The 20,648-nt window shown below is 38.4% G+C and overlaps 1 protein-coding gene across 1 annotated transcript in view; it reads left to right on the top strand.

Moving 5' to 3' along the window:
* Positions 1-19,317, top strand: part of SRPX (sushi repeat containing protein X-linked) — a gene marked incomplete at its 5' end in the record, with an annotated part of 74,726 nt that extends 55,409 nt beyond the window's left edge. Inside the window, one exon of the mRNA XM_049767121.1 lies at positions 19,134-19,317. Coding sequence (XP_049623078.1) covers positions 19,134-19,317 — 184 coding nt within the window. The remainder of the gene's footprint in view (positions 1-19,133) is intronic.
* Positions 19,318-20,648: the final 1,331 nt, after the last annotated feature.

Raw genomic sequence — 20,648 nt, 5'->3', positions numbered from 1 at the left:
AAATATCTCTCAATGGATCACTGTAAACAAAAACATTAATGCCTATTATAAAAATAGGGTTAATATATTAAAACGTTTTAATGAGCACTATAGTGAGAGTCTATATCTTCTAACCCATCTAACCACTGTTTTTCTGTTGATAAAATATTATAACATTATTATAAACATTTCTAAAAAGCATTCAATTAACTAGTTTAAACAGCTGTATCTATTGCCAAAGATCCCTTTGAGGTATAAAAAAGAATATAAGCCACTGAAGATTTCACAGATGGTTTGGCAAGTTCAGAAACTTTTTGATCATCAAATTTAAAACAATGTTGCTTTACTGAATCTTCACAAGGTGCTGTGCAATGACCCTTTTCCTATTTGACATAATGGCTTACAACTGAGGATAAGTTGTAGTGTTCAGGGCTGCTGGCATTTCCAACTGACTTTCTTACCCCTTTACCTGGTATTGTAAAATGTTTAAAAGAGCTTCTTTCTACATACAGCATGCAATTGTTTTAAATTACTGTCCAGTGCTGCTCCCTGTGTGAACTTAAAAAAACTTCTAAGTTTGCCATGACCCTGAGGCCCTTGTGGGTACAAACTTTATTGATCTTCAAAGCTAGGTATCTTATGTCTTATTTCACAAGTACATATTTTAAAGTTTGTATTCTTGATGTGAGATATGAATTTTTGTGCTTCAGTAAAACACTCTGGGTTTTGAATTCCCTCTCAGCTATGCACCACAGTACTGGACACTTTTTTATTTTATAATGACATTTGATTAGATTCTGTATTTCCTTCATCTCTGTTTAATGGGATTATTATGTTACTGACCCTACCCTGATCGGTGATTGTGTCCTACCCTAGGGTGTGACCTGGCATTCTGCTCCCACCCTAAGGTGGTACCTGATTCTGCTACCACCATTGGGTGGTACCTAATCCCACCATTGGGTGGTACCTGATTCTGGGAGATAAAAGCAAGGGTCTATGGAAGGCGTGGGGGGGCTTTTGGCTGGAACTGATGCTGAGGCTTTGGGCTTCAGTCTTGTCTTCCAAATAAAGCTGAATTTTCACAAGCCTGACTGTCTGCTAGCATTTTACCTGCCGCTTCACCTCAGGACCACTGGCTGAACAGGATGGCAGATACGTGCTATGAGCTGGAGGGGAAAGACGTCATCTTCCATCCTTCCATCAGTCAACCCCATCAAGGGCTGACTTGCAACAAACATCCTCCATATTTATTCTCTAAACTCCATATATGAGTGTCTAACTAGGTGGTTGGCAGTTTTTGGATCATCAGAGTTGCCATCTACATTCTCTATGCCTGGTGTAAGCCTGCATTGTTTCCCCATTGTCACGCTTGTACTGTGGATTTTTCTACATGTTGTGGTCATCTTCATGAGCTAGTAGGTGTGCATGGCTCCTCTGGCTCTACCCTTTGTGTGTGAAACTGCTCACCTCTGAAGAAGATGCGCCCTCGTGGATCAATGAAGAAGAGGTTCAAAATTCCAGGCCATAGGACAGCAGAGAGAAGGCCCAAGACATCTGCCATGTTTCAGAGGAAACAGCAAAACCAACTTTACTCTTTAAAACTCTTTTAATTGAATCATTATGAGATAGAGTTAAAAAGTTGTTGATGATTGACTTTTATAGACTATTTCAACTGATCTATCTCTTCACCACTGTTGATTTTCCACCATTAATATTGTCAGTTTCTCTCCAGTTCTATTTGCCAGCCCCCCACCCAGTCTGCCTCTATGGCAGATATTTTTCTACTTGATCTTTTCCTTTCATTCACTGTGGCTTATAATATTTCTTTTTTCCCCTCTCTCCCTGGTTTATAAGATTTCACAAGAAATTTACCTATTTTCAGCACACAGTTCTTGTCCAGAGAATCCTTTATATTTCTTTGATATGTTTTAATGTCTTATTTTTATTTGTATTTGTTGCCTTTTGTCTCTTCTCTTCATTGCTTAAAATACTATTCAGGTTCAGGCTTTGGGCTTGGCAGAGATAGCACATAGCAGAGAGAGGCCATAAGGCAGAAAGGCCATGAGAGGAAAAACAGACTAAATCTGATTAATCTTTTTACTAACTTGGTATTATTGCTCCACTGCTACCCTACTTGATCAGACTCATCTGCCTCAGGTGTTAGAAACAGTGACTCACAAACTCCTAGATTTTTATTTTACAACTGGCATCTGAACAAGGACACAAAAACCAGAAACCTAAGAAGACACCGATGATGATGTTAAAACCCCACCCAGAAGAATCTGCAGAAGCCATGTCAACATGGTAAGCTGACCATAGCCACAAAGGGCAGAGCTTGATCTCTGCCACATGCTTTTCAATAAAGCTGCCATCCGACTCCTCCCAGAAGAGCCTGTAGTAACCACCTCAAAGTAGATGAGCTGGCCATGCCCACAAAGGGTGGATCCAGAGGAGCCTGACCACTCTGTTGGTGTACCTAGCTGAGACCCTGGATTTGGGTGTAGCTACCTAAGACCCACCCATTTCTGGGAGGGGTCTTGGAAAAGTTAGATAAGCCTTGGACCGAGGGGATTCCGGCCCTTTCTGCGCTGCAGGGCGCTCTGGCTTTTGGGCCTCTGTGTTCTGGTCTTTGACCAGCATGGAGCCCAAAGGGAAGATGGCTAACAGGAGATAAGACGCAGGGCTAGCAAAGTATTGCTGTGCTTGAAAGGTTATGAGTAGGCCACACACATGTGGTGGATAGGACATGAATAAAGCTGATGCTTCCTGAAGCCTGCCTGTGAGTGAGTGATTTTGCCTTTCACCTGGGCCTGGGACCCTCCAGCTGGATGGGTTGTGGTGCCACGTGGCCTGGGATGGCAGAGAGAAATTCATCACCATCCACCGGCATCCAGCCCCATCGTTAATTATTTGATGCAAGGCACTCTGCTTCAGTCCATGACAATGTACATAGCCTAGTAAATGATTTTTTGTACAACATGCAGAAAACATCAACTATAAGTGTGACAATGGGGAAACAACACAGGTCAACACCATGCATAAAGATAAAGATGGCAGCTGTGATAACTCAAAAAGTGCCAACCACTTACATAGCCTCTCAGAGAAGGAGTTTAGAGAAAAATATGGTGGAATTTCATAGAATTCAAAGAAAGCATGAATCAAGCTAAATGGACCACAAATAAGAAGCAAGAGTATATGAAAACAGAAGCCAAAAAAACCTCCTAACTGATAAAACAGGACTTAAAAACTTGGCACACAAAATGAAAGCCTTATTGGAATGCTCTCAAACACAGTAACAGCAACTGAGGCCTGAAACACTGAGCTGGAAAATGAGATGCATAACTGGTCCACACAACAGAAGAGATTAGAAAATAACCTCAAAGCAAATAATAAGTATATGAAAAAAAAAACCCTCAAAGAATGTGAACAGATGAAAATAGAAGTCTTTTATAAACTCAACAGAAACAACAACATCAGAGTCATTGGAGTCCCTGAGACTCAGGAAGAAAAATTAAGGACATCATTGCAGAGAAACTCTCAGAGCTAGAGTGCATAGGACCAAATTATGCATGCCTGGAGAGTACCAGATAAAAGAGATCTAAAGAAAAGCACCCAAAGACACATCTTAATAACAATGACAAATCCTATAGATAGGGATAGAATACTAAAATTAACAAGATCAAAAAAGGAAAGTTACATTTAATGGAGCATCCTTAAGTTTTACAGCTGATCTGTCACAAGAGACCCTCAAGGCCTGGGGGTAAGTGGTAAGAATATACTTTTAAAAAACTCAACGAAATGAATGTTTTGCCTATAATACTTCACCCAGACAGACTCACATTCTGATTTTAAGGAAGCATACGTACCTTCACGGAAAAACAACAGCAACTTTACAGACCCAAAACCAACCTTGAAAGACATACTGGAAAGTCTACTTCAAGATAATCAGACCACAAGTCCTCCAAACTCCTACACAAAAATGGCATTAAACCCTATGACAATTATTTCTCTCAATGTTCTTTGACTTAAGTTCTTTGCGTTAAGTGACACAGTGTGGCAAAATGGACCAAAAGGCTGAATTTAGCATCCTGAATAGTCAGAACAAACATAAAATTAAAATCAAGGGTTGGAGGACAATCATCTAAGCAAACAACTCCCTTAAAAAGCTGGATTGGCTATTAATATCAGATAACACAAACTTTAGACTTAGAAAATGTTATAAGGGACAAAGATGGACATTTCCTAATAATCAAGGGATATATACAACAGGAAGAAATCACATTGATAAACATATACACACCCAGAAAAAATTTAATGGTACCAGCAAAATATTTAAAACAATTGTTGACATATTGCAAAGAAGACATCAATAGCAACACAATAATAGTGGAATACATGAACAATGCCCAGTCACTCCCTGATAGGTCCTCTATGATGAAACATAACAAGAATATACTAGCTTTAAAAGGAGAAATGAAATAAAGTGGCCTCATATATATATATATATATATATATATATATATGAGTAGTCTAAAGTCTAGTCTACAGTAGTAGTCTAAAGTCCTAGTGTTGGGGGTGAGGCCTTCCTTGGCACTGCACTTCTAGGCTCTTTGGCTAGCAGGTTTGAAGATGCACTATAATGGCAGAGATATAATCACAAGAAGTCAAAGTTTCATTAGAGAGAGCTTGGTTTATTCTATGGCACTATCCACCATGTGCATTTCCTCGCATGGCTTCTATGCTTAGCTTATTCCAACCAGCTTCTTCTAAGCTGCTTCTCTTCTGGTTCTCTCCCTATGTCTATTCCCACTTCCCTCCAGCCAAACTATTTTTCTCTATTCAATATATTCCCACTCATCCCTGGTGTGGGCGTTTCTGACCATCAACAGAAAGCTTAGGGAAACTTACATTTTCCACCTTCTCTGTATTAGAAAATAAAAACAAAAAGTGAGATAAAATTACAAAACTTTTGTTTTCCTTTTCTCTGCCAAAGGTGGGAACTCATATCATAACTCAAAGCATCAAAGTTTAAATTGTACGCAATTACCTCTCAAAACAGTCGGCCTTTTCTATATCTTATACATGTCACAAAATTTTTCCTAGACTTCTCTGAGTATAACATTTGAACTTTTTTCCATACATACACTTATAGTTTGAAATTCTTAGCATTATTACACCAAGCACAGCTAATGAGTCTAGAACATCCAAGTTTCTTTTCATAAACTTCTTTAAATAAAATCATGAGAACAGTCCTTCAGATAATACAGTTGGAAATTAGGCTGCTACATAAGATACAAAAAACATCATAGCAATTGGGAAGCATTCACTAGGATAGCTGAAAACATTTTTTGTTTGTTTTGGGGCCACACTCTGACGCTCAGGGGTTATTCCTGTCTAGGTGCACAGAAATCACTCCTGGCTTGGGGAACCATATGGGATGTTGGGGATCGAACCAATGTCCATCCTGGGTCTGCAAGGAAAATGCTCTACTGCTGCACTATTGCTCTAGCCCTTAGAATAGATGATAACTTTTATAACTAATATGCATTTTCCCAGAATTGTGCAAACTAATATACTAAGCCTCTAAAGTTAGATACAAAATTTTCTGTTTACAATAGTGCTTAGCATAAAAGAGTATGATCCATATATATGAAAAAAACCAATTTAACTAGCAAGATAACTGATGCAAATAAGGTCAGGAGATTAACCTGAAACACAGTTAAGATGCAGGTGATTCTGAAAATCAGCTTCTTTTTTGTTGGTCTTCAGCTGGACTTGGATCCTCCACCTTCTCCATCTTCTTTTCTTTACTCATCATGATGTCCAGACACCAGGGAGCTAGGTGCTACTCCCCAGGGTTTGTAGGCTAGCATTGCAGCTGAAGCTCCTCAGAACCCTGGGTCATGGCTGGGGTCGCCATCTCTTGTGGTAGCTCGGCTAAAGGCTACCATGCCTGCCTGCCCACAGGAAGCGCTCCTGCTACAGCTTGTTGAGAAAGTGTTCATCTCAGAGTTCACAGCTCACCACTGCCATGCGTCTAGGAGCTTAGAGCAACTTAAGTCCTCTGGGCTTGAATCCAGGTTGGGGCTGCCAGTCATCTCCCTGCTGCCAGTACCTTACCAGTGGAACTTTCTTTTTTTTCAATCAGTGACCTCTAGAAGTTTCTGAAAATTTGAAGGCCATGGTCCTTGGAAAAAGCACTTTTGGTAGAAGAAAGGTCAGGGAGCTAGGCCTTTAGGGAGGTGCTCCAAGTTTTTAGCCCTCCCCCCTTCACTACCCACTCTCCTGCCTGAAGGTGTCTGCACCATGTTCAGATTGGAAACAGTGATCCATCATTCTTGACTTCCATTCTCACTCCAGCTCAATGAAGCAAAGATTACCCACCAAAGGGTCAAGGCATTCACCATCATTGAGGTCTTCTCGGATTCTCAGTACCTGTGTCTGTGTTCAAGAACCAGTTATTGTTTTAATTTAATGTATAGGGGGTGGAGTGATAGCACAGCAGTAAGGCGTTTGCCTTGCATGTGGCCAACAGAGGACAGACCCCAGTTCGAATCCCGGCATCCCATATGTTTCCCCCATGCCTACTAGGAGCAACGTTTGAGCACAGAACCAGGAGTAACTGCTGAGCGTGGACGGGTGTGAATCAAAAACCAACCAAACAAACACACAAACAAAAAACAATAGGCATCTTTGTCTAAAGGTGGAGAAATAATCACAAGCAGTCAGTTAAAGTTTCTTAAGGATAGCTTGGTTTATTCTATGGCACAATCCGCAATGTGCATAACTCACAGGGCTTTTATGCTCAGCTTATTCCAAGCAGCTTCTTTTTTAAAAAAAATTAATTTTTATTTTGACCAAAGTGAATTACAAATCATACAAATCATAGTAATATCTAAAATAAAGTGCATAGTGCATAAATCAAGGGCATTCCCACCACCAATGTTGTCCTCTCTCCACCCCTGTTCCAAGCATGCATCCCATACCTCCCGGCTGCTAGTATAAGTGGTCCCCTTTGTGTCTAGTTTGTTGTAGATTGAGTATCCATTCTGTTGTCATTGGCTTTGGATTTGGTGTTTAAGTCTGATTATTTTTTTCTACTCAATGTTCATACGACTGCTTGGTCTTGGTACCACCCATTATTTCTCCCTCAATTTGTGATGCAAAACAAGATGATTTAAGTTATGTGGTTCTGTTTGAAAAAGGGGGGGGGCAAAAATCAAACAAACAAAACACTGGAAGGAGTCCTTCTAGAGGTTTTAAATATCAATTTAAGAGAAAAATGGAAAAAAGAAAGAAAAGCATAACAAAAATACAAAAAAAAATACCCAGACAAACAAGGAAACAAACAAAAAAGAAAAGAAAAAAATCAAACGAAAAACCCTAAAAGACCAGAGCAATAAAGACAGCAACCAAACAGTAACCATGGTCCCGAAATAAAAAATAAATAAATAAATAAACAAAAAACAAACAACAATAACAAAAACTTTTTTTTAATGCATAATTTTTTTTTATTTAAACACCTTGATTACATACATGATTGTGTTTGGGTTTCAGTCATAAAAGGAACACCACCCATCACCAGTGCAACATTCCCATCACCCAAGTCCCAAATCTCCCTCCTCCCCACCCAACCCCCGCCTGTACCCTAAACAGGCTCTACATTTCCCTCATACATTCTCAATATTAGGACAGTTCAAAATGTAGTTATTTCTCTAACTAAACTCATCACTCTTTGTGGTGAGCTTCCTGAGGTGAGCTGGAACTTCCAGCTCTTTTCTCTTTTGTGTCTGAAATTTATTATTGCAAGAATGTCTTTCATTTTTCTTAAAACCCATAGATGAGTGAGACTATTCTGCGTTTTTCTCTCTCTCTCTGACTTATTTCACTCAGCATAATAGATTCCATGTACATCCATGTATAGGAAAATTTCATGACTTCATCTCTCCTGACAGCTGCATAATATTCCATTGTGTATATGTACCACAGTTTCTTTAGCCATTCGTCTGTTGAAGGGCATCTTGGTTGTTTCCAGAGTCTTGCTATGGTAAATAGAGCTGCAATGAATATAGGTGTAAGGAAGGGTTTTTTGTATTGTATTTTTGTGTTCCTAGGGTATATTCCTAGGAGTGGTATAGCTGGATCGTATGGGAGCTCGATTTCCAGTTTTTGGAGGAATCTCCATATCGCTTTCCATAAAGGTTGAACTAGACAGCATTCCCACCAGCAGTGGATAAGAGTTCCTTTCTCTCCACATCCCCGCCAACACTGTTTATTCTCATTCTTTGTGATGTGTGCCATTCTCTGGGGTGTGAGGTGGTATCTCATCATTGTTTTGATTTGCATCTCCCTGATGATTAGTGATGTGGAACATTTTTTCATGTGTCTTTTGGCCATGCGTATTTCTTCTTTGTCAAAGTGTCTGTTCATTTCTTCTCCCCATTTTTTGATGGGGTTAGATGTTTTTTTCTTGTAAAGTTCTGTCAGTGCCTTGTATATTTTGGAGATTAGCCCCTTATCTGATGGGTATTGGGTGAATAGTTTCTCCCACTCAGTGGGTGGCTCTTGTATCCTGGGCACTATTTCCTTTGAGGTGCAGAAGCTTCTCAGCTTAATATATTCCCATCTGTTAATCTCTGCTTTCACTTGCTTGGAGAGTGCAGTTTCCTCCTTGAAGATGCCTGTAATGTCCTGTAGTGTTTTGCCTATGTGCTGTTCTATATATCTTATGGTTTTGGGGCTGATATCGAGGTCTTTAATCCATTTGGATTTTACCTTTGTACATGATGTTAGCTGGGGGTCTAAGTTTAATTTTTTGCAAGTGGCTATCCAATTGTGCCAACACCACTTGTTGAAGAGGCTTTCCCTGCTCCATTTAGGATTTCCTGCTCCTTTATCAAAAATTAGATGGTTGTATCTCTGGGGAACATTTTCTGAGTATTCAAGCCTATTCCACTGATCTGAGGACCTATCCTTATTCCAATACCATGCTGTTTTGATAACTGTTGCTTTGTAGTACAGTTTAAAGTTGGGAAAAGTAATTCCTCCCATATTCTTTTTCCCAATGATTGCTTTAGCTATTCGAGGGTGTTTATTGTTCCAAATGAATTTCAAAAGTGTCTGATCCACTTCTTTAAAGAATGTCATGGGTATCTTTAGAGGGATGGCATTAAATCTGTATAATGCCTTGGGGAGTATTGACATTTTGATGATGTTAATCCTGCCAATCCATGAGCAGGGTATGTGTTTCCATTTCCGTGTGTCCTCTCTTATTTCTTGGAGCAGAGTTTTATAGTTTTCTTTGTATAGGTCCTTCACATATTTAGTCAAGTTGATTCCAAGATATTTGAGTTTGTGTGGTACTATTGTGAATGGGGTTGTTTTCTTAATGTCCATTTCATCCTTATTACTATTGGTGTATAGAAAGGCCATTGATTTTTGTGTGTTAATTTTGTAGCCTGCCACCTTGCTATATGAGTCTATTGTTTCTAGAAGCTTTTTGATAGAGTCTTTAGGGTTTTCTAAGTAGAGTATCATGTCATCTGCAAACAGTGAGAGCTTGACTTCTTCCTTTCCTATCTGGATTCCCTTGATATCCTTTTCTTGCCTAATCGCTATAGCAAGTACTTCCAGTGCTATGTTGAATAGGAGTGGTGAGAGAGGACAGCCTTGTCTTGTGCCAGAATTTAGAGGGAAGGCTTTTAGTTTTTCTCCATTGAGGATAATATTTGCCACTGGCTTGTGGTAGATGGCCTTCACTATATTGAGAAAGGTTCCCTCCATTCCCATCTTGCTGAGAGTTTTGATCAAGAATGGGTGTTGGACCTTATCAAATGCTTTCTCTGCATCTATTGATATGATCATGTGGTTTTTATTTTTCTTGTTATTGATGTTGTGTATTATGTTGATAGATTTACGGATGTTAAACCAGCCTTGCATTCCTGGGATGAAACCTACTTGATCGTAGTGGATGATCTTCTTAACGAGGCATTGAATCCTATTTGCCAGGATTTTGTTGAGGATCTTTGCATCTGCATTCATCAGTGATATTGGTCTGTAATTTTCTTTTTTGGTAGCGTCTCTGTCTGGTTTAGGTATCAAGGTGATGTTGGCTTCATAAAAGCTATTTGGAAGTGTTTCTGTTTGTTCAATTTCATGAAAGAGTCTTGCCAAGATTGGCAGTAGTTCCTCTTGGAAAGTTTGATAGAATTCATTAGTGAATCCATCTGGACCTGGGCTTTTGTTTTTCGGCAGACATTTGATTACTGTTTTAATTTCATCAATGGTGATGGGGGTGTTTAGATATGCTACATCCTCTTCCTTCAACCGTGGAAGATTATAAGAGTCCAAGAATTTATCCATTTCTTCCAGGTTCTCATTTTTAGTGGCGTAGAGTTTTTCAAAGTAGTTTCTGATTACCCTTTGAATCTCTGTCATATCAGTAGTGATCTCTCCTTTTTCATTCCTGATACGAGTTATCAAGTTTCTCTCTCTCTCTTTCTTTGTTAGGTTTGCCAGTGGTCTATCAATCTTGTTTATTTTTTCAAAGAACCAACTTCTGCTTTCGTTGATCTTTAGGATTGTTTTTTGAGTTTCCACTTCGTTGATTTCTGCTCTCAGCTTTGTTATTTCCTTCTGTCTTCCTATTCTTGGGTCCTTTTGTTGAGCATTTTCTAGTTCTATTAGCTGTGTCATTAAGCTACTCAGGTAAGCTCCTTCTTTCTTCCTGATGTGTGCTTGCAAAGCTATAAATTTTCCTCTCAGTACTGCTTTTGCTGTGTCCCATAGGTTCTGAGAGTTTGTGTCTTTATTGTCATTTGTTTCCAGGAACCTTTTTATTTCCTCCTTGATTTCATCTCGGTCCCACTGGTTATTGAGCATGAGGCTGTTTAACTTCCAGGTGTTAAAGTGTTTCTTCTGAGTCCCTTTGGAGTTCACAAATAATTTCAGAGCCTTGTGGTCAGCGAAGGTAGTCTGCAAAATTTCTATCCTCTTGATCTTATGGAGGTATGTTTTATGTGCCAGCATGTAGTCTATCCTGGAGAATGTCCCATGTACATTGGAGAAGAATGTGTATCCAGGTTTCTGGGGATGGAGTGTCCTATATATATCCACTAGGCCTCTTTCTTCCATTTCTCTCCTCAGGTCTAGTATATTCTTGTTGGGTTTCAGTCTGGTTGACCTGTCCAGTGTTGACAAAGCCGTGTTAAGGTCCCCCACAATTATTGTGTTGTTGTTGATATTATTTTTCAGATTTGTCAACAGTTGTATTAAATATTTTGCTGGCCCCTCATTCGGTGCATATATGTTTAGGAGAGTGAATTCTTCCTGCTCTACGTACCCCTTGATTAATATAAAATGTCCATCTTTGTCCCTTACAACCTTCCTGAGTATAAAGTTTGCATTATCTGATATTAGTATGGCCACTCCAGCTTTTTTATGGGTGTTGTTTGCTTGGATAACTTTTCTCCAGCCTTTTATTTTGAGTCTATGTTTGTTCTGACTATTCAGGTGCGTTTCTTGTAGGCAGCAGAAGGTTGGATTGAGTTTTTTGATCCATTTAGCCACTCTGTGTCTCTTAACTGGTGCATTTAGTCCATTGACGTTGAGAGAAAGAATTGTCCTGGGATTTAACGCCATCTTTATTTCAAAATTTGGTGTGTCTTTTGGGTAGTCTTGTCTTAGATTAGGTCTTTCAGTTTTTCTCTTAAGACAGGTTTTGTGTCTGTGAAGTTTCTGAGCTGTTTTTTGTCTGTGAAACCATGTATTCTTCCATCAAACCGGAAAGTGAGTTTTGCTGGGTATAGTATTCTGGGTGAAGCATTCATTTCATTCAGTCTTGTCACAATATCCCACCACTGCTTTCTGGCATTGAGCGTTTCTGGTGACAGGTCTGCTGTAAATCTCAGGGAAGCTTGCTTGAACATGATTTCCCCTTTTGATCTTGCTGTTTTCAGAATTCTGTCTCTATCTGTGGGATTTGTCATTGTGACTAGGATGTGTCTTGGGGTGGTTTTTCTGGGGTCTCTTTTGGTTGGTACTCTTCGAGCATGCAGGATTTGATCACATATATTCTTTAGCTCTGGAAGTTTCTCTTTAATGATGTTCTTGACCATTGATTCTTCCTGGAAATTTTCTTCCTGGGTCTCTGGGACTCCAATGATTCTTAAGTTGTTTCTGTTGATCTTATCATAGACTTCTATTTTCGTCTGTTCCCATTCTTTGACTAATTTTTCCATTGTCTGCTCATTTGCTTTAAGTTTTTTGTCCAATCTCTCCTGCTGTATGGAATTGTTATGTATCTCATCTTCCACAGCACCAAGTCTATTCTCAGCTTCTGATACCCTGTCCCAGAGCTTATCCATTTTGTCATTCACTTCGTTTACTGACTTTTTCAGTCCTGTTAGTTGACATGTTATTTCAGTTTGGAGTTTTGTCATTTCTGCCTTCATATTTTCTTGGTTCTTATTAGTGTTCTGTTCAACTCGATCCATGGTTTCTTGGAGTCTGTTGAGCACCTTCCATATTGCTAGTCTAAAGTCCTTATCTGAGAGGTTGATTAGTTGTTCAGTCATTATCTGGTCCTCAGAATTGTCATCTTCATTCTCTATGTCTGATGCTAGCCTGCGTTGTTTCCCCATTGTCACACTTGTATTGTGGGTTTTTCTACGTGTTGTGGTGGTATTCATTGTCTATATGATGTAGGCAGCACACTCCTCTGGCTCCTCCCTTTCTGGATGGGCTGACTTGCCTCTAAGGGAGGGGAGTCCTCCGTGGATGAAGCCTCACACCGGGTCAAATCTTAGGCCCGAGCATGCAACAGAGAAGACAGTCCAGAGAGAAATGTTTGCTTCTGTGATATAGCGCCGTTCTTAGTGTGATTTTTCCTTCTTGTTGCAATGGAGTTCTTTCCTTAGAAAGAGTGCACGGCCGCGTAGCGAAGCGGAGCGGCCGTGCTCCTCTGAGCCTCTTTTTGCCCCACTCGCAAGAGTTTCACGCAAGAGGACAGTAGACAGACATAGACAGGTCACACTCACAGTCTTTCACAGCTGAGCCCCACTGGGCCGGTGTACTTTCGCGGATTTTCCCCGCCTGTTGTCACACACAGGGTTCCAGCTTTTGCCACAAAAACTTTTTGTGCTAAACTGCTGCACCCATTATCTAATCCTGAAACCTTCATTTAGCAAGGCCCAACTTCATCACTGAAGAAGTGCCTAGAAACTGGGAAAACCTCCCAACTTCGACACACCAGCCCAATCTTTTATTTGACCTAATTATTTTTTAGTTTATTTTTCTATATTTACTTAATTTTCTTTTCTCCTCTCTCTTATCTTTTGCTCTCCCTTCCTCTCTTTCCTAAGCTATACCTAAGCTAATTATTTATCTTAATTCAGCTAGTCCTTAAAAGCTCAAACCATCCAATTAGGGTCAGACCTCTAACAACACCTTAAGAATAGATCACTAATATATGTCTTTATGTGGGCTAGAGTACATAAACAGAGGACTTCTCTCTGAGAACCAAACATAAATTGTAAACAATCCATGCCTATATAGTCCCTCCTCCCCTTCAGAAATCCTAATATCCCTTCATCCCCAATCCCAATCTGATATCCTGCCTTACTAACACGTTCTCAGTTCTTAACTCATTAGGTATCAAGACCTACCTCCTGTCCAAATAGGCCATCACCCAGCTCCCAAGTGAAAAGACACCTTCTTAGACCCACATCTCATCCCCCGGCAAGAAATTACAACCAACACTCCTGCTGACTCATGCTCTGTGGTTTTCCTCACCCCCCAAATGTGGTCTGTGTTTGATACTGGATTTAGCTCCAGAAGGACCCCAGTGCAAGAACTCTACCTGAGTCCTTTCTGCCACAAATCAGTTCTCAAACTCAACAAGACCAGTGTGTGTGATGAAAATATGCCCTAGATTCTACCCCCACAAGAATATATCAAAAGAGAATGGGGAAGCCTATATTTCCTTTATATGTTTAATACCTCTATAATACTACCTCTTAACCTGTTTATCCCCAAATGTAAGGTAGTCTCCTGCTACACTTTTTTCCTTAATTACTTTCTTTAATTCAGTTTTTATTTTTTCTTTATATATGTGTGTGTGTGTGTGTGTGTGAATATATATGTCTTTTTTCTCTTCTTTAACTTCACCTGTTTCAGTTCTGCTTGGTACAAAAACCTACCAGAAAAAGTCTTGCCTGGGATAAAAGCTCAGGTCAAAACCAGGGCACAGAGATGATGGAGCTGGACATTCTCACCTCCAAATTCACCAGCAATATAATATAGCACCATTTCTTTTTGCAAAGGCATACTAAAATGGAAAACCTTACATAAAGAAACAAGCTTTTATCTATAGGGATAAAAACTCATAAATTTTACAATACAGGGGTGCCTCCCACCTTGAACAAATGTCATGTGGCCCCAACATTGACTCCATATGATTAGACAGCGATCATCCAACCCCAAACTCTAGAACTCAAAGAACCAAGCAGCTTCTTCTAAGCTGCTGCTGCTTCTCCTCTGGCTCTCTACCTCTGTCTTTCCTCCCCCCAGGTAAAATTTATTATTCTTTATTCAAGATACGACCGTTCAAACCAGGTATGGGTGGATCTGACCATCAACAGAAAGCTTATGGTGTTGGGAGTAGGGAATCTTACAGATCCTTATGACATTCTTCAAATAAATGGATAAAAACTCCTGATGTTCATTTAGAAGAATAAACAAACATCGTAAATAACTAAAGCAACCCTTAGAAAACAGAAGATTGGAGACTTCACTTTCCTTTTCTTTTTCTTTTTAATAATATCTTTATTTAAACACTTTTATTACAAATATGATTATAGTAAGGCTTTAGTCATGTAAAGAACACCCCCTTCACAAGTGAAACATTCCCACTACCAATATCCCAAATCTCCCTCTTCCCCACTCCACCCCCGCCTGTACTCTAAACAGGCTTCCTACTTCCCTCATCCATTCACATTGTTATGACAGATCTCAATGTAGTTATTTCTCTAACTGTACTCATCACTCTTTGTGGTGAGCTTCATGTCGTGAACTGGACCTTCCAGCCCTCCTCTAATTTGTCTCTGAAAATTATTGCAAAAATGTCCTTTATTTTTTAAAAACCCATAGATGAGAACTATTCTGCATCTATCTCTCTCCCTCTGACTTATTTCACTCAGCATAATAGATTCCATGTACATCCATATATAGGAAAATTTCACGACTTCGTCTCTCCTGACGGCTGCATAATATTCCATTGTGTATATGCACCACAGTTTCTTTAGCCATTCATCTGTTGAAGGGTATCTTGGTTGTTTCCAGAGTCTGGCTATTATAAATAGCACTGCAATGAATATAGATGTGAGGAAGGGATTTTTTTATTGTAGTTTTATGTTCCTAGGGTATATCCCTAAAAGTGATATAGCTGGATTGTATGGGAGCTCAATTTCCAGTTTTTGGAGGAATCTCCATATCGTTTTCCATAAAGGTTGGACTAAAAGGCATTTCCATCAGCAGTGAATAAGAGTTTCTTTCTCTCCACATCCCCGCCAGCACTACTTGTTCTCATTCTTTGTGATGTGTGCCAATCTATGTGGCGTGAGATGGTAACTAATAGTTGTTTTGATTTGCATCTCCCTGATAATTAGTGATGTGGAGCATTTTCATGTGTCTTTTAGTTCTTTGAGAAAGTGTCTGTTCATTTATTCTCCCCATTTTGATGAGGTTAGTTTTTTTTGTTAAGTTCTGTCAATACCTTGCATATATTCAATATTATTGCCTTATTAATGGGTATTGGGTGAATAGTTTCTCCCATTCAGTGGGTGGCTCTTGTATCCTGGGTACTATTTCCTTTGAGGTGCAGAAGTTTCTCAGCTTAATATATTCCCATCTGTTTATCTCTGCTTCCACTTGTTTGGAGAGTGCTGTTTCCTCCTTAAAGATGCCTTTAGTCTCAATGTTATGGAGTGTTTTACCTATGTGTTGTTCTATATATCTTATGGCTTCAGGTCTGATATCAAGGTACTTAATCCACTTGGATTTCACCTTCATACATGATGGGGGTCTGAATTCGCTTTTTTTTTTCAAGTGGCTAACCAATTGTGTCAATACCACCTGTTGAAGAGGCTTTCCTTGCTCCATTTAGGATTTCTTGCTCCTTTATCAAAAACTAGGTGATTGTATGTCTGGGGAACATTCTCTGAGTATTCAAGCCCATTCCACTGATCTGAGGGTCTGTATTTATTCCAATTCCTTGCTGTTTTGATAAATATTGCTTTGTAATACATTTTAACATTGGGTAAAGTAATGCCTCCCATATTTCTTTGCACAAGTATTGCTTTAGCTATTCGAGGGTGTTTATCGTTCCAAATGAATTTCAAAAGTGTTTTATCCACTTCTTTGTAGAATGTCATGGGTATCTTTAGAGAGATCATGTTAAATCTGTGCAATGCTTTGGGGATTATTATCATTTTAATTATGTTAATCCTGCCAATCTGCTTCACTTTCTACAATTTTAAATTGTACTACAAAGCAATATTCAATAAAGAGCATGGTACTGGAATAAATACAAACCCTCAGATAATGGAATAGACTTCAGTATTCAGAAAATGATCCCCAGGCATACAATCAATTACCCTTTCATAAAGGGGTAAGAAATGCAAAATGGGGCAAGGAAATTCTCTTAAACAGTGGTATTGAGAAAATTGGTCAGTTGCATTCAATAAATCTAACTTGTAACTCCATATAATACCATGCAAAAATCAAATCCAAATGGATTAAAGACCTTGATATCAGACTCAAATCATAAGGTATATATAAAACCATGTAGGTAAAATTTTCCATGACATTGATACTAACATCATCTTTAAGAAGGAGACAGCACTGCCCAAAAAAGTTTAAGCAGAGATAAACAACTGAGAAGCTTCTGCACCCCAAGGAAATTGTGACTAGTATACAAAGGCCACCCACAGAACAGGAGAAACTATTCACCCAACATCCTTCAGATAAGGGGCTAATGTCAAAGATATACAAGGTATCGACAGAATTTAGCAAGAAACAAATCTAACCCCATCAAAATGTGGGTAGAATAAATGAACAGACACTTCCTAAAGGAAGAAATACAAATGGCCAAAAGATACATAAAATTGTTCCACATTTCTATTCATCAGGGAGATGCAAATCAAAACAACAATGAGGTACCATCTCTTGTCACAAGGACTGGCACACATCACAAATAAACAAGAAAAATAGTGCTGATGGAGAAAGAAACTCTCATTCACTGCTGGTGGAAAAGCCATCTAATTCAACCTTTATGAAAAACAATATGGAGATTCCTCAAAAACTGGAAAAATGAGCTCCCATATGATCTAACAATACCACACATAGGGATATAACCTAGGAACACAAAAAAAAACAATAGATAAATGCCTTCTGCACACTTGTATTCATTTCAGTGCTATTTCCAATAGCCAGAATCTGATAACAGCCCAGATAACTGACAACAGATGATTGGCTAAAGAAACTGCTGTTCATATAGACAATGAAATACAATGAAGCTGTTGGGAAAATAAAGTCATGAAATTTTTCTATACATGATGAACATTGTAATTATTATGCTGAGTGAAATAATTCAGAGGTAGAAGATAGGTACAGAATAGTCTTACTCATCTGCTATATTTCAGAAAAATAAGACAGTATGTTAATAATACCTAGAGATAATAGAGACGATGGCTGGAAGGAGCCGCCTATGATATGAAGCTTATCACAAAGAGTGATAGAGAAATAAATACTCTAACAACTATCATGGCAATAGAAGTATATGAAAGAAAAAGGATGCTTGTCTGGCATACATGTGTTTGGGATAGGGAGATGGAGGGCACTGGTGGTGTAAAGTTGCACTGGTGAAGGGGGGTATTCCTTTTTATAACTAAAACTTAAATACAAATATGTTTGTAATCATGGTGTTTAAATATGTTATTTTAAAAATTACTTATTTTTTTAAAAGAATTGACTTGATTTTTAAAGTGTTTTCAATGTCTTTTGTTTATTAAAATTTTATACTAATCCTCCTTCCTCACTAACTTTAGGCTTACTTCTGTTTTCTAGACTTACTTCTTTTCTAATACCTTAAAGTATATATTAAATCATTTGGTATCTTTTTCTTGCTTTATGATATATACATTTTCCTTCAAACATCCTCTCAAAACTGACTTTGTGGCATCCCATAAATTTTGGTATATATCTATATTTAATTTTTAAATTTATTTTATTTTTAATAACTTAGTTTCTAGATCACACCTGGTGATGCTCTGTGGTTATTCCTGACTCTACACTCTAGAATCACTCCTGGAAATCTTCAAGAACATAGGGATGCTGGGTCTTGAACCCATGTGGACCACATACAAGACAAATCCCCTACCTATCTTATGAGCCTCTATATTTCTATTTTTGGGGAGTGTCAACACCCAGCAATGCTTGGGGCCTAATCTTGGTTCTTCACTCAGGAATTACACCTGGAAATGTTAAAAAAACATAGATTTAGGGGAGAGCTCTGAAGTAATACACATACATATGTTAGCCTGAGGCTGTGGAAGAGGCATTAATGATCTGTGGTATCATCTCTCTCTATTCTAAGGTAGCTCACAGAAGAAAGCAGAAACACAAATTTAGAAAAGTTTTAACTGATCAGATTAGATCTGTGCTGTGCATTATAGAATTTTAAGAAATTTCCCTAGCCTCAACCCCCTACACACGTTCCCACTGTGTAATCCAGATTTATTTAGGGTAGGGAGATTACTGACTTAATCCTATTATATGTGTGGTTGTACCAACTGAGCTTAGAAACTTGGAGTGACTCCAACTGAATGCAACATTCTACATGCGTTGTACATATCAGTCATCTGTAGATCATGATACTAATGCAGATTATAATTTGGTAGATATAATGGATTAGAAATTTCTCTATTTTTAAAATGTCCATATGATAAATCTCAGTGTCCATGAATCTCCCCTTGATCTAAAAAAGGTTCTAAAGTAGGGTTCAGTCCTTTGTAGTATTAGACCATTTTCTGCATCCTGTGTAATCTCATTGGTCTTATAGCAACCTTGGGTTTGACAATCATTTTTTTCTCTCTTAGGCTCTTGCTGAGAATACCACTCTATTCCTTCAGCATGGTGCTTGTGGATAAGCATGGCATGGACAAAGAACGCTACGTCTCCCTCGTGACACCTGTAGCCCTCTTTAACTTGGTAGACACATTCCCCCTAAGGAAAGAAGAGATGTTGATGCAAGCAGAAATGGGCCAGACCTGTAGTAGTTGATGTGATCATTTCTCAGAACTTCCTCTTCTTTCTACATTTTGCTATGCCCATGGAAATGCTTTAAAGATACCCTTGGTGTACAGAATTTTTAACCAGTCAGTTGTTTATTAGTTTACATGTACAGTGATGTACAGATTTTTATTTGTAATTTTTAAAGTTTATTTTATTAAGAACTTTCTCTGTCCTGAAAATTTGGCACAATGCTTTTTGTACTCTAAGTGCTCTAAAATAATGCAGTCTATACTTTTTTTTTACTATAATATGGCTGGTTAATTTTGTAGAGTTTATTAGACACTACAACTATATGCTTTAAGTGTGTTGTTTAGTGTGACAATTTCTATTATATATAAATCTTTAATAAATAAAATATTTTGAGCAAATTTAGCTATTTAAAAACTTATTGTGTTCGGGAAAGTAGTGAGATTTAGTCATGATACAAGCTGCTGACCTGGGAAATACTAAACATTAAGATGTTGAACTAGTCCCTTAAAGCAACAAACTCCAAATGAAAAGCCTGGAATCACTCATGATGATGGCATAAAGAGGCTGAAATGGGCAAAATCACTGATTTCTGCTGTTCAGGTAGCTTTTAAAACTGCATCAGAAAAGGAGTAGAAAAAATCCATTATTTAGTCAAGTGTCCTCAAATTTTACCTTCTGCCTCCCTGTAAATACAACTGAAGACATCTTTCAGTGTTTCAGATAACAGAAGTCACTGGAACTCTTAGCATGCTAAGACAGTAAATCCTCACTAAACTTGACCAGTAAGTTTTTAGAAACTACAATACTTAATGAATCCAGGTCCCTTTGAATATTGTCCACTATCAACATTATAAATTATATTCTTCCAATATCTGCTAGACATATAAAAGCATAAAACTTCATTGTTTGAAAAAAACTTTCATTGTTTGTAGACCAAGTCAGTGGGGGAGGGTAGCTACACCCAATTTGTAAATATTTCAGGTCAAGCTTGAAAAGGCACATGTAGATTTATAGTCTGGCTCAAACTTAACTCTCCCAGGAAAACTTCAGTTTTCCTTTTATCAGTTTGACTCAGTCTGTTCTTGAACAGTTTTAAAACAGAAAGCAGACTGACATTTTAAAAAGAATTAGCTCTAACCTATGAATCAATTTATATTCTATTTACAAATATGGTTTTTACACAAAGCACATTAAAATTTGCTCTTTGATTTCTCTCTCTTTCACATGTGGTTAGTTTGGAAGCCCTGAATATTTCAAAGTAATCACAATTAGCATATATCAGTCTACATTAAAACTCTACTATCTCTGACAAGCCAGCCATTGCCCTAATACTAAAAGGCAAAGATCCA

Source organism: Suncus etruscus, chromosome X, assembly GCF_024139225.1.
Source record: "Suncus etruscus isolate mSunEtr1 chromosome X, mSunEtr1.pri.cur, whole genome shotgun sequence".
Taxonomy (NCBI): domain Eukaryota; kingdom Metazoa; phylum Chordata; class Mammalia; order Eulipotyphla; family Soricidae; genus Suncus; species Suncus etruscus.
Note: the sequence above shows the minus strand (reverse complement) of the source record. Positions and strands in the feature narration are given on the sequence as shown.